Raw genomic sequence first — 12,959 nt, 5'->3', positions numbered from 1 at the left:
ACCATGCCGCAGTGAAGCATGAATACCCCACTCAGACACATTATACTGACTCCAAACCCGACCAGTCCTTGTTGTACCTATTAATGCCAAAGCCAGGCAGGGACCAACAAGTACCATATTTTAACGCTCTTTTGGTTTGACGCTGTCGGGATCGAATCCGGCGACCTTCCGCCGCTCGAGTAGCGGACGCTCTAACCACTACACCACGGAGGCGGTCATTGGGTTAGAACGGGTCACAAGCAGCTCATCCTTAAAATAAGAGGATTGGTCAGACTGAGTGACTTGCAATCGGTTAATGCATGCCATTGTATCTCAGTTATAGATCAATGCCGTGACATCGGTTATTGGATTGTCTGGTCCAGACTTGATTATATACTGCTGTCATATAGCTGGAATATTGCGGAGCATGGTGTTTCACAACAAACAATAGCACAATGTTTGCTAGTGAGTATTGATGCAGAATGATGAAGAATCAATTTTCACTTTTCCATTTACTTCTCAGAGCTCCAGATAAGATTTAGCTCATGTGGGTACTGTACCCACTGTATATTTTTGGAGTGGGTATTATGAATGTTGAGTGGGTATTTCATTTTCCGTTACCCACTGCTTTCAAATATGTGCGTATTTCAGTCATTTTACTCACCTAAGTATATGTCATTGAGTAAGTTTACTAAGCAGGTATGTTCTGCCTTATGTCATACCTAATCAAAACCAACTTAAATATAATGGAAATGATTTCATAAAAAATCACTCATCCTATACTGACAGTACAACACTTGTCCTATACTAACAGTACAACTTGATAGCTATCGATGTCTTTTTCATTACGCAAGCGATTTTTATAAATATATTCCGTACGCATTTGTTTTAAACTTTTTGCGTATCTAACATTTTAAATGCGTAATTGGTACGCAACAATTATTTTTTCAATGCGTAATTGGAACTTTTCTATGCGTACTTTACCCGAATACGCAGCTTATCTGGGCCTCTGCTTCTTCTTTTGACAGACAAAGATTATCATCCGAAGTTAATGACCTCAACTCATCGGACACTTAACGGCATTCCCCGATCCTGCCAGACGAAGTCGGCAGGAGGATGATCGCTGTGTATGACTACGACCCTCAGGAGTTGTCACCTAATGTGGATTCAGAGGTAACATGATGACAAGAGACACATCCAAGAATGTTGCATGTTGGGTAGTCTTCACATTCTTTGACAAAATACTTGTGAGTTGGAGTAGATAGCACTCCCTGGGACAAGGAATGTTTGCTGGGGACAGGTACCCTGAGCTGTTGATGCTCCCAAAGAGCCTGACTGTGACACTCGAACTTCTGCGTTTTCATTTTTATCTGTAAATAGTAACAATGATATTGTCAGGTTATATGTTTTCTGACACCGGTATTTGCTCTGTGTTGTTACCTGTGAAGATCCGGGTTAGAATTGATCTTCAGTAGCCCATGCTTGTCGTAAGAGGCGACTAACAGGATCACTGGATTGTCTGGTACAGACTCGATTATTTACAGACCGCTGTCATATAGTTAGAATATTGCTGAGTGTGGTGTTAAACAACAAACCAACCAACCAATACACAATAATGAATCAACTATATTTCAGATAAGCTGGAATATTGCTGAGTGCGGCATAAAAGTCAACTCACTCACTCACCCAGACATTGTTAATATTCGGATGATGACTTGTGTTCAAGATAGAGTTGTCGTTAATAAGTTAGTGACATGTCTTGCATTTGTTGATGCGATAATCAAGAAAATAACAAACGATTTAAGTGTCCGAAAACCCATAACAGGATAATAATACCAACAGCAATGGACATATGACATGCACCCGATCTACCCATTATTACATGCTTGTAGCACACAAAAGTTAGCAGCAGATGCACAGTTTAGTACCAAATTGTAAGAAAAAGCAATTGCATTTCATCATGAATACAGAATACACATACAAATTCTACCTGACTCTTCATTCCAGCTCGAACTGACCTTCAAAGCTGGAGACATCATAACCGTCTACGGTGAAATGGACGAGGATGGGTTCTTTCGGGGTGAAATGAACAACCGTCGTGGATTTGTGCCGTCCAACTTCTTGCAAGAGGCCACAGGACCACTCTCGGATGATGAAGCCCTGGAAAGCGCCAGCATGGTGTCACCGTCTAGGTCAGGCGAGAGTATTAGCGCGCTGTCTCGGAACTCAGACGGAATCGCAAATGTAGGTGCCTCGTATGCAGACATGCATGTGGATACCCTTTTTGGATCTGACAGTGCTGGTAAACTGCTTGCTACGTAGAACTGCACGTGTTTCCGTTTCATTTGGGTGGCCATTCTACAGCTGATTTCTGTTGCAGTTTTCCTAATCTCTTTTGAGTTTGAATTTGTTGATTTGTAAAAGCAGAGGGGATATTATTTTTTGTCAAATTTTGAATTAATTCTTTTTTTTCTAGAATCATTCTTCATATATTTATACTACTCAAATCAAGTTTGGGACAACTCAATTCTATCATCTTGCTATAGCTGACTTGTGATACTATACAATTATAGACTGGCGATGAGGTCAATACCTGTTTTTATGGACCTGCGAAAAGCAATATTGACCGAGGACCGAATTCCCCAGTCCCCAAAGCTTCTAAAAACCAAAACATGTCCATTTAGTCAAGAAAAGTAATTTTGTTTTCGCTACAAACCAATAACTTTATGTCAACAATACTGTGACATGTAAACAATAGAATGACATCATAGCTTGACGTCAAAATCTATTTTTAGTAACTGAAGTCAATATGACTTTTGGTCAGACCTGGGTTGGAGTCAATATGCTTTTCTGTCGACGGTCACGTGACCGCCTCTAGACCAATCAGGTAGCCGGAAAAATATGCTTACAAAGTAAAAGGGGTTATTGGCTATAGTTATATGAAAGAATCAGGTGTTCCTTTATTCTTTTGAGTAGCATACATTTAACTGGGACTGATAGTGTTTTCCTTAGTGGAGGATAATGAAGACTATATTTTTTCTACTTTATACGTCAAATTTGTTTCCTTGTCTTTTCAATTATTAATGTTAGGAATCATTTTTTTACAAAAATTTAAGTGTGTGTTGAAAGGTTTTAGTCAATAAGGAATAACTACTACATGCATGTTTTTATTGTGTAGAAATATTAATTCTTCAACTTGGAATTCTGTTTCTTTAAGTTAGAAAAATTGCATCGTCACCAGATCAGTAGTTATCACATTACAGGCACTTCTTGTCGGTGATCTTAACATAAGGCAGTGTTCCATTTAGAAATCAGGCTGTGAAATAATAACTTTGTGCCTTAAGCATTTAGACTTTCATTTAAATATTATGCTAAGATCCAAGATGCAAAATAACCCATGAGGTTTTTCTTTAACTAATCACTCATAGCAGAACAACTTTGAGCCTTCGCAAATGTTTACATCATCTTACGATGATTTTAGAGGTAAAGCAAGTTCTCTCATCCTCAAAGTTTCCACAAGAAATCTCCCTGCAGAAATCACAAACATATGCACAAGCAACTCAATCACCAAATATATATATATATATAAATAGAAGATACTTAACAGCAGGAAGTTTACTAAGTTTACTGTTATTTTGTTATGAATATGACTTTTTTTTTGCATGACTAGAAATAATAGGTACAAAATCAAGGTTGTCTTTCTTTCAGGTACCAAAATGTATCACTTATAGAAATATTTCCTTTTCTAGGTACAGTTGATATAATGTATATATACACTCTGCATCAAGATGCAAAATATATTGCTATATGTTTCTCACTTGTATTAATAATATCTTATTCTGAGGTTGATTGGTTTGATTCCATTGAATTTCAACTTGAAAAATATATATATTTTTTGTAGATTTCATTTTCTTATAGCTTATAAAAGTTATATTCAATAATAATGCATGTAAAGGTTTTATTTACTTCGCTGTGAAAATATTTCTATGCAATGCTAAATTGTTTGATATTTCTCTGTTTGAACAGTTTTTGATCTCGAAAATTAGCAGTGCTTTATCATCTAGATTTGGGAAATTCTAGGTAAAAATGTTAATCTAGCTTGTGATTATGAAAAGCACTAGCACAGTTTTTCATATCTAAATATTGTACACTTGATATTCTTTTCACAGTTTTATATACTTCTTGGATTTTCTGAATTTTTAATTAGATTGAATGTATTCAAGTTATGTTTTTTTTATTCAACTTATGTTGAAATAGGAGGTACAATTTCAATATTATATGCATGGCCGCATGTTTTATATAGAATTTATGAAGGATTTTTTAGAGATAATAGTATTAGATGCAATCAGAAATATTGTTGGAAAAGTGCAGATTTTGCTTGGAGCCATTTTTGTCCTGATTGGAGCTGAATGTTTTACAGAAAAGCAACATTGTGATATTTAAATATGAGCCAAATTATACAAGTCAAGGAATCTCTCTCCCTCTCTCTCTCTCCCTCCCACGCTCCCTCTTTGTCTGCCTGTCTCTCTCCCTCCTTCCCACTCTCAATCTCTCTGTCTCTCTCCCTCTCCCTCGCTCCCCCTCTTTTCTCTCTGGAGCGGTGGGGTAGCCTTGTGGTTAAAGCGTCGGCTTGTCACCCAGAAGACCTGGGTTCGATTCTCCACATGAGTACAATGTATGAAGCCCATTTCTTGTGTCCCCAACCGTGATATTGCTGGAATATTGCTAAAAGCGGTGTTAAACCATACTCTCACTCACTCACTCACTCTTTCCTCTCTCTCTCTCTCTCTCTCTCCATCCCTCTCTCTTTTCTCTTCTCTCTCCCATCTTTCTTTCTCTCCCTGTCTCTCCCTCTCTCTCCATCCCTTTCTCTCTCTCTTTCTCTCTCTCTCCCAACTTCCCTCTCTCTCCCTCTTTCTTTTTTGGAAGACAATCACCTATGCAAAACTATTTTTATTTATTTCTAGTCAGTTTGTCTGATAAAAATACCCTTCAAAGCCAGCTTTTATTTAAATTACATAGGTTATTGTCAATCAGTAAGCAGTGAAATGGTAAAATCTCATATAATATCAAATATACATTAGGGTCCACAACAATGCCATATGTGAATATATGATATACTAAAACTAGCCGCACAATTTTCCAGGGCGGTGGGGTAGCCTAGTGGTTGAAGCGTTCGCTCGTCACGCCGAAGACCTGGGTTTGATTCCCCACATGGGTACAGTGTGTGAAGCCCATTTCTGGTGTCCCCTGTCGTGATATTGCTGAAATATTGCTAAAAGCGGCGTAAAACTAAAACTCACTCACAATTTTCCACCTGGTTAGTGAATACGACCATATGTTTTAGCAATAACATTCATAAACCAAATGGTAAAAAATCTGGCCTAATTTGCATATCAATATAGTAAAATAGTCACATTTTAATATCTTTTTAAATTTAATTTATTTTATATAATAGATTTAAATTAGAAATCACAGACTACATGCATGTAGATAGCTATTGAGGTTGTTTCATCCTGAATGCTTTTTAACATTTTTCTATATTCTACCAATATTTTTTTTTTAAATTTTGAAATAAAAATAAGTTCTCCACTGCTGCGGAAGTAAGTATTTGAAAATGTTTGCTGTGATGTAGCACTGCACCGTCTGTGTTCCCTGGCATGGTCTGTTTGAGCACCTTCATGTTTCCTGACATGTTTTGCCTTTTTAAATGAAAATAACGTGTTTGTGTTTCGAAGTGCCACTGTTTGGTGTTGTGGTCCAAAACATTGGTCCATTCATTTTTTGTTGTACTCGTGTCCGTTCCTGGATTTTATTACAGTGATTTTAAGAAATTTCTAGAATGAGGTTATCAGTTTATTCACAAACTTCCTTGCTACCAGTTCTGAACAAACTATTTTTATTTTATCGGGGATCGGATAGAGTACAAATGTTACACAGTGGCACTTCACATTTATCCATATATTTTTAAAATATGTTATGCTTGTTTTGAGTTCTTCATCCAGTATGGATATGTAAACATGGTTCAAAACCTATTCTGGTTTCTATTATCTTAACTTTGATAATTATTTCTGCGAATGGCTTAATTATATTTTTGTGAAGTTTAACAATGATGCCCTTTCTCTTGGATGCTCATCTTTTAGAAGTAAAATATAAGACTTCAACCAGATAGCCATTCTCAGTTATAATCTGTAACAGTTTCTGTTTGGAATATAAAGAAGTGTAAATTATTTGGACTGAAAAGCAGAGATAACACTATGTGTGCAAAAAATGGGTCCTGCCCTAACGATAGCACCTGTGACCACCCGTGACCACCCAGAGTTTGCTAAAAGAAGTAAACGTTTATCCCCTGTGACATCAGTCTGTAAACAGACCAAACAATCAAGTGATTCACATGAACCATGTCTAGTTTATCCATAGTTTGTTTTATGACATATTGAATTGAATGAGTGAGCTAAGTATGGATAAGACTGCTTTTAACATTATTTAAGTTATATCACAATCTGTCAACTATTTTGGAGGGTGGCCCAAGGTGACAAAAATACCTGGGATGATCTAAGAATTGTTTTTTGTCTATCCATGTTTGTTGTATGCGACTAATGGGATTGGCTGGATGGGCTTGCTGTCTTGGTTGACGCATGTCATTGTATCTCAAGTGGGTCAATCCATGCTTGTCGTAAGAGGCGACTAACGGTATCGGGTGGTCAGGCTCTCTAACTTGGTTGACACATGTCATTGGTTCACAATTGCTTAGATCGATGCTCATGCTGTTGATCACTGGATTGTCTGGTCCAGACTGGATTATTTACAGACCGCCGCCATATAGCTGGAATATTGCTGAGTGCGGCATAACACTAAACTCACTCACTCACTCCCAAGTTGGTCAATCAAAGCTCATGATGTTAATCACGGGGTTGTCTGGTCCAGACTCCATCATTTACAGACTGTGTTCCTATAGCTGGAATATTGCTGAGTGCGGCGTTCAACAATAAACAAACCAATTAAAAGCATAAAATCATAAAACCATGTTTAAACCCATAAGTTGTGTCACCTTAGGACTGATCTGCTTGGCCCGCCTCCCTTGATTATTTCAGGCGTGTTACTATTTATCATCTGGTCCTAAGAATAGAATATGACATGTTAATTAATTATAACACATTCTTTATCTTTTCAGATGTGATTTAATGATTATTAAATGTTTATAACATGTGTATGAATTTACTCCTGTATAAAAATTTGCATATGTGTGAATATGTTATTAGGAATAAGATCTTGGATAGGTGCCAGAAATGTAATTGTAACATCAATAGATGATCATTTGTATAACAAGTATATGGGATAAATATGTATATTTTTTTTAATATTTGAATTTTGTTTCAATGTTGGTTGTGGCTGTTGCAGACACCCCGTGTGGACCCCCCATCACCCCGGAGCGAACATCTGAAATTGGATCAGGTGATATCCCAGAGTCCTCGTGTTTCCCAATCCAACCAACTTCAATCCGAAGAAGACAAACGCAAGAAAAAAGGAGGAATTTTGAATAAAGGAAAAAATATTTTCAAAAGCTGGCCAGATAACAGTGACACACAGTGAGCTGTTACCACTCTCCCACCCAAGTGCGACAAAAGACGTTATGATAACGATTTTGTATATTCCTCAGATGAAAAGTATTGTCATGATGCTTTTTGATGGGATTGACAGCAACCTGTTTGTCTCCTTGATCAAACACCCTGATCCGGAAACTGGAATAAACAGTTGACTAATGAGCAATAGTGTCCATAGCTGCTCAGTGATGATGATGATGATGATGATCTGGCGGTATCATATATCTTATAATAATGCATTGAAATCAGATGCCTATACCTATGCTCGGACATATATGCCATGACCCAAGATTAATAAAACTGGACTTACAAGATGCTTGAATTAAGACGTGATCTGCATTTGCTCCATATGTCCATCAAAGTGGTCATTTCTGCAAGAGATATTATTTACAAGTGAAACAACTACCTTGTTACAATCATCACAGATGCAGGGATCGAAATGATAATAGGATGAGGAAAAAGAAATGAATTTCCTTTGAGTTGCATTGACTCCTGTGATCCTGTTTTGAAGGAAAAGGGTTCCTTGATAAAGGTCTTCATCTTCCCCTTGAAAGCTCAGATCCAAAGATTCAGGAAAAGAGTTCTTGACATAAAGTGCTATGTATCAGTGTCAGAAGACTTTCTTTGGTGTTGAGAACCAGACAGTTGATATTTATAGGAATATCACTCTTTTCAGAGTAAATACCCTAAAAGTGTCCAAGGGAGATCACTCTAACAAAGGGACAGAACTTTGTAGAATCCAAGGAAGACAACTCTAATAAAGGGACAGAACCTTGCAGAAACTAAGCTGGAAAAATTAAAAGAGAGGACATACCCCTGCACTGGCCAAGGGGATAACAGGAGATAGATACCATTACAGGTTTGAAGAGGAATATCCTAGATTTGCCACCAGTACTTGGCCATTTGATTGTGCTTGCTGTGGACACTGTGACTGTGATAATCCAAATGTCTCATAACTAGATGGCTATAGTTAGGAACAAGCTTAGCAGAGATATACTTGCCAGATGAGATATAATTGCCATACGTTTAGGTCTCTAGTTAGATAGCAGTAAAGCATGGCTTTATTAAGTCCTATTACGACCAGAGTTATCAGCTGTAGAACATATAATGAAGTGCCAATGTAAAACATATATGGGAACAAATTCATATATGTGTGGTATGGTGTGAATCTGCTGGAATATTTTGGCAGAGCCCTCGGCCAATCGGGACAAGAACTGACAATTTTGGCCAATCGTACATGAACTTGTGACAGACTGAGGTCAGATGAGAGCTGGACAATCTCATACTGAGAGGTTTATTGTGTTTTTCAGAGCAAATACCCTCAAAGTGTCCAAGGGAGATCACTCTAACAAAGGGAGATCACTCTAACAAGGGAGATCACTCTAACAAAAGGAGAGAACCTATAAATATAAATAGTGGTTTGGATGTAGAGGCCATGTGACATGTGAGATGATAAAATGGTGAAGTTCGGATATTGTTTTTAGAACCAATATCACGTGATTGTTGTGTCGTTTGCATGGCTGTGCTTCAGTCCCTGGTGAGTTAATGCAGCGGAGACGTGTAGACAAGCACTGATACATGCATGTACCAGTATATCTATAAATATGGAAGTGATATTTATTTTGTGTGACTAGAGCTCTTATTTATTGTCGACAAATAGTGCAAAGTACTATGTTTTTGTGATTCCTCGTATTATTTAGTGCTGGAACAATTCATGGGCAACTAGGTAGCCTAGCAGTTAAAGCATTTGCTTATCACTCGGAACACACAGGTTCACTTCACCCCATGGGTACAATGTGTGATACTATTTCTGGTATATTGCTGCAATATTGCTGAAAGCAGCACGAAATCAATCTCACTCTCTCACTGGAACAATTCATTGGTCACCTTAGAGTTGTAGCAATACTTTGTTCAAATACAATACATGTGATTATAGGATCAGTAAAGTTCGGTAAAGGAAAACAATGTAAAAAGATCCTGAAAAAGAGATCATTTTACAAAAGATATGATTTGATTGCTGGACTTGTATATCCTATAAGTATATTCCTTTAAATATGAAATGTATTGTTAAATAGCATTTGTTCAGCTTTGCCTTTTAAAAAATCAATTCTATGTCTTAAAGAACCAAACAGATATATTCTTCTGTATACAATTCCCAGGCCCCTCTAACCTTGTCCCAAAAAATACATCCTGTTCCATGAAGAAAGACTACTGTAAGCCTATGATAAGGTACCGTATGCGAGTTGCGATCATCTCAGTATTCACACTCCTTAATGAGATAGCGCCCAGAGCTCTGTTGCACTTGCAATCTTAGCACAAAGACTTAACGCAAGCCTAAGATCAGAGTTTAGTTTAGTTTTATGCACATTTTAGCAATATTCCAGCAATATCACGGCGGGGTACACCAGAAATGGGCTTGACACATTGTTCCCATGAGGGGAATTGAACCCGGATCTTCAGCATGACGAGCGAACGCTTTAACCACTAGGCTACCCCACCGCCCTGCGATCATCTTAGCTAGAAGATTGCTTTTGAGGATGGAACCCAGATCCCATAGAGCTTGATTGAAGCTAATGGATTGTTCAGCCGAATAATATGTTAGCATGACCGTCAAGTTGTGTTTAATTTAGTTAAGATTTCATTAAAATGTGATTTTCTGCTGTCCGATTGAATGGATGAGCCCGTTTTGCCACCTGATCAGTATTTAATTCATGTAATTTCAAATATAAAAGATTTGCCATTTTATATATTGTACATCAAGTAATTTTCCCTTTTGTTAGGATATGATGGGAAGATAGAGGTTCCTTTCATACAATACAGCAAGAAAAGTAGGCTGAAAATCACCATTACTGTTTTGTAGTAAAGCGAAATGATATACCGGGGTAACTGCTGTTTTTTTAATAAAGTGAAATAATACAGTAGTGTTTGTAATAAACGTATTGTTAGAATTACTTATGAAACTGATTTCACTTGAGATTGCATGTTGATATTAAACATTAGGTGAAATTTGTTCTTTGCATGAAATATACATTAGATTGTCATTGTTGGATAGGTATTGGTGCTCAATATACAGGATTGGAGAGTTTTGTGTGTTTATGTAAGTATATTGTTTAACCCTCTGTATCAGTGCTTGCATTATGTTATTTACAATGATTATGATGTCATTACTGTAAATAGTCAGCTATATCAACAAGGCATACATTTGAGTTTCACTTCTTATATTGGTGGGGTAGCCTAGTGGTTAAGCATTTGCTCGTCACGCCAAAGACCCGGGTTTGATTCCTCACATGGGTACAATGTGTGAAGCCCATTTCTGGTGTCCCACACCATGATATTGCTGGAATATTGCTAAAAGTGGCGTAAAACTAACTCACTCACTCACTCACAGATGGATGGCCCTTTTAGTCTTAACACCTTAAAGAGAAGCACAGTTTATGCTTTTGTTTTTCGCAGCTTGGAACTACATTTGAACTACATTTCAAAATTCATCATGGTATTGTGGTTACAAAGATTTATTTTGGGGATTATTTTTGCGAATTTCAGAACCAACTGGTTATAAATCTGTCTGATTTGTTGAGGATTCAGGTTGATTATATTGAATTTTCATGATTAAAAATTGTTTCCTTTGATTTTGATGCCATTAATTGTGTTTGTTGCTTCTCAAGGTTTATGTCTCCAGACAATTTGTATTTGAAATCATCCGCAGAAGTCAGGTTACGCTCATATCATGGTTGTTCAGTCCAATCAATAATTTTCAATTGTGGGTAATTGTTGAGGGAAATTAAAATAGGCCAGTACACAAGCATCAGGAAGTTTTATTCAAATCAGGAATTTATTTACATCAGGAAATGTTAACTTCAGGAATATGTGTATGCATCTCTGTAAATGCGCAGATTAAAATTGGGGCAGCGGGGTAGCCTAGTGGTTAAAACGTTCGCTCGTCACGCCGAAGACCGGGTTCGTTTCCTACATAGGTACAATGTGTGAAGCCCATTTCTGGTGTTCCCCGCTGTGATATTGCTGCAATGTTGCTAAAAGCGGCGTAAAACTAAACAACTCACTCACAGATTACGAGCAGTTCATTCTGATTAATAAATATATCATTATCGAATAATTAAAACAGTAAGAATGTTGTTAAATACCAAATATGTTTGGCAGGAGTTATTTTATTTGACTAAATTTACTTTGTATATTTGTCACCTTTTTTATAAACTATCTTTGTAAAGGATGAGGCATTGAGTTTGTAGGTATAGTATCATTTTGTGAACTTCTACTAAGACGAGTATTGTGACAAATATCATTACTTTCAATAGGTTCCAAAGAAGGAGTGCCACATGGGTACAATGTGTGAAGCCCGTTTCTGATGTCCCTTGCCATTTTATTGCTGGAATATTGCTACAAGTGGTGTCAAGCTAAACTCACTACATACAAATTAAACTCACTCACTCACCAAAGCTGCCCAGATTTCTGTTTGACCCGGTCATTGGAGGTGCCGCATAGAGTTATGTCCCTTGGGCATGTTTGACGCCAATGATCGTGGTTTCAAATCCTGGTTTGTCTGGTTTGCGCTGGCGGGCTGTGGGTGTTGGTTAAAGTGTTTGCTCAACACCCCAAAGACCCAGGTTCGATTCTCCGCTTGGGTACAACGTGTGAAGCCATTTCTGGTGTACCCGGTCATGATATTGCTAAAAGAGTTGTAAAACTAAACGCGACGCACTCACTTACTTACTCACTCCCTTGATATAACCGAGTAGTGTTCAGACCGGTGTTAAATCCTACTCACTCACTCTGTTTGACCTTATGTTTTACTTTGGCAACTTGCAATGTAGCGGGGTGGCCAAAAACAACAAGAAGAAACACGAATCAGTGTGGGAATCTGCTGGTTTTATCGGGGTAGGGTAGCTTAGTGGTTAAAGCGCTCAGCGTGTTGCTGAAGGCCAGGGTTCGATTCCAAATGAGATAAGCCCATTTCTGGTGTCCCCCTGCTGTGATATTGCTGGAAAATTGTTAAAAGCGGTGTAAAACCTCACTCACTCTTGGTTTTTAATGAAGGAATTTGTGTCTAGTGCTCTTCTCAGATATTACACTTCGATCTCATCTGGAAGCATTTTGTTATTCCACATTATGGCAAACTCGTAATCTTATTTACAAAGTTTTAAGACATATATTGTGTATGATAAACATTTAACCAAATGTAATATATTAATGTAGTTTTAATGACAATATTCTGGAAATATTAACATAAAGATTATGATAGTTTGGACTCAAGGGCTTAGGCAAAAGTATCAGATGTTTTGGGTGCAAATATGTTTGAATCCTCCATCAATACAATTATTTCAGTTCCTTCTTTGTGCATGTTCACCCAAGTCAAAGCAA

The 12,959-nt window shown here is 37.5% G+C and overlaps 1 protein-coding gene across 1 annotated transcript in view; it reads left to right on the top strand.

Moving 5' to 3' along the window:
- LOC124254225 (RIMS-binding protein 2-like) overlaps window positions 1–7,499 on the top strand; it is a 171,066-nt gene extending 163,567 nt beyond the window's left edge. Inside the window, exons 29-31 of the mRNA XM_046688114.1 lie at window positions 1,008–1,152; window positions 1,987–2,223; window positions 7,381–7,499. Of these exons, the coding sequence (XP_046544070.1) occupies window positions 1,008–1,099 (92 nt within the window). The 3' untranslated portion in view covers window positions 1,100–1,152; window positions 1,987–2,223; window positions 7,381–7,499. The remainder of the gene's footprint in view (window positions 1–1,007; window positions 1,153–1,986; window positions 2,224–7,380) is intronic.
- The last annotated feature ends 5,460 nt before the right edge of the window (window positions 7,500–12,959 follow it).

This window comes from Haliotis rubra, unplaced genomic scaffold (assembly GCF_003918875.1).
Source record: "Haliotis rubra isolate DU_JTF1 unplaced genomic scaffold, ASM391887v1 Scf569, whole genome shotgun sequence".
Classification (NCBI taxonomy): Eukaryota; Metazoa; Mollusca; class Gastropoda; order Lepetellida; family Haliotidae; genus Haliotis; species Haliotis rubra.
Note: the sequence above shows the minus strand (reverse complement) of the source record. Positions and strands in the feature narration are given on the sequence as shown.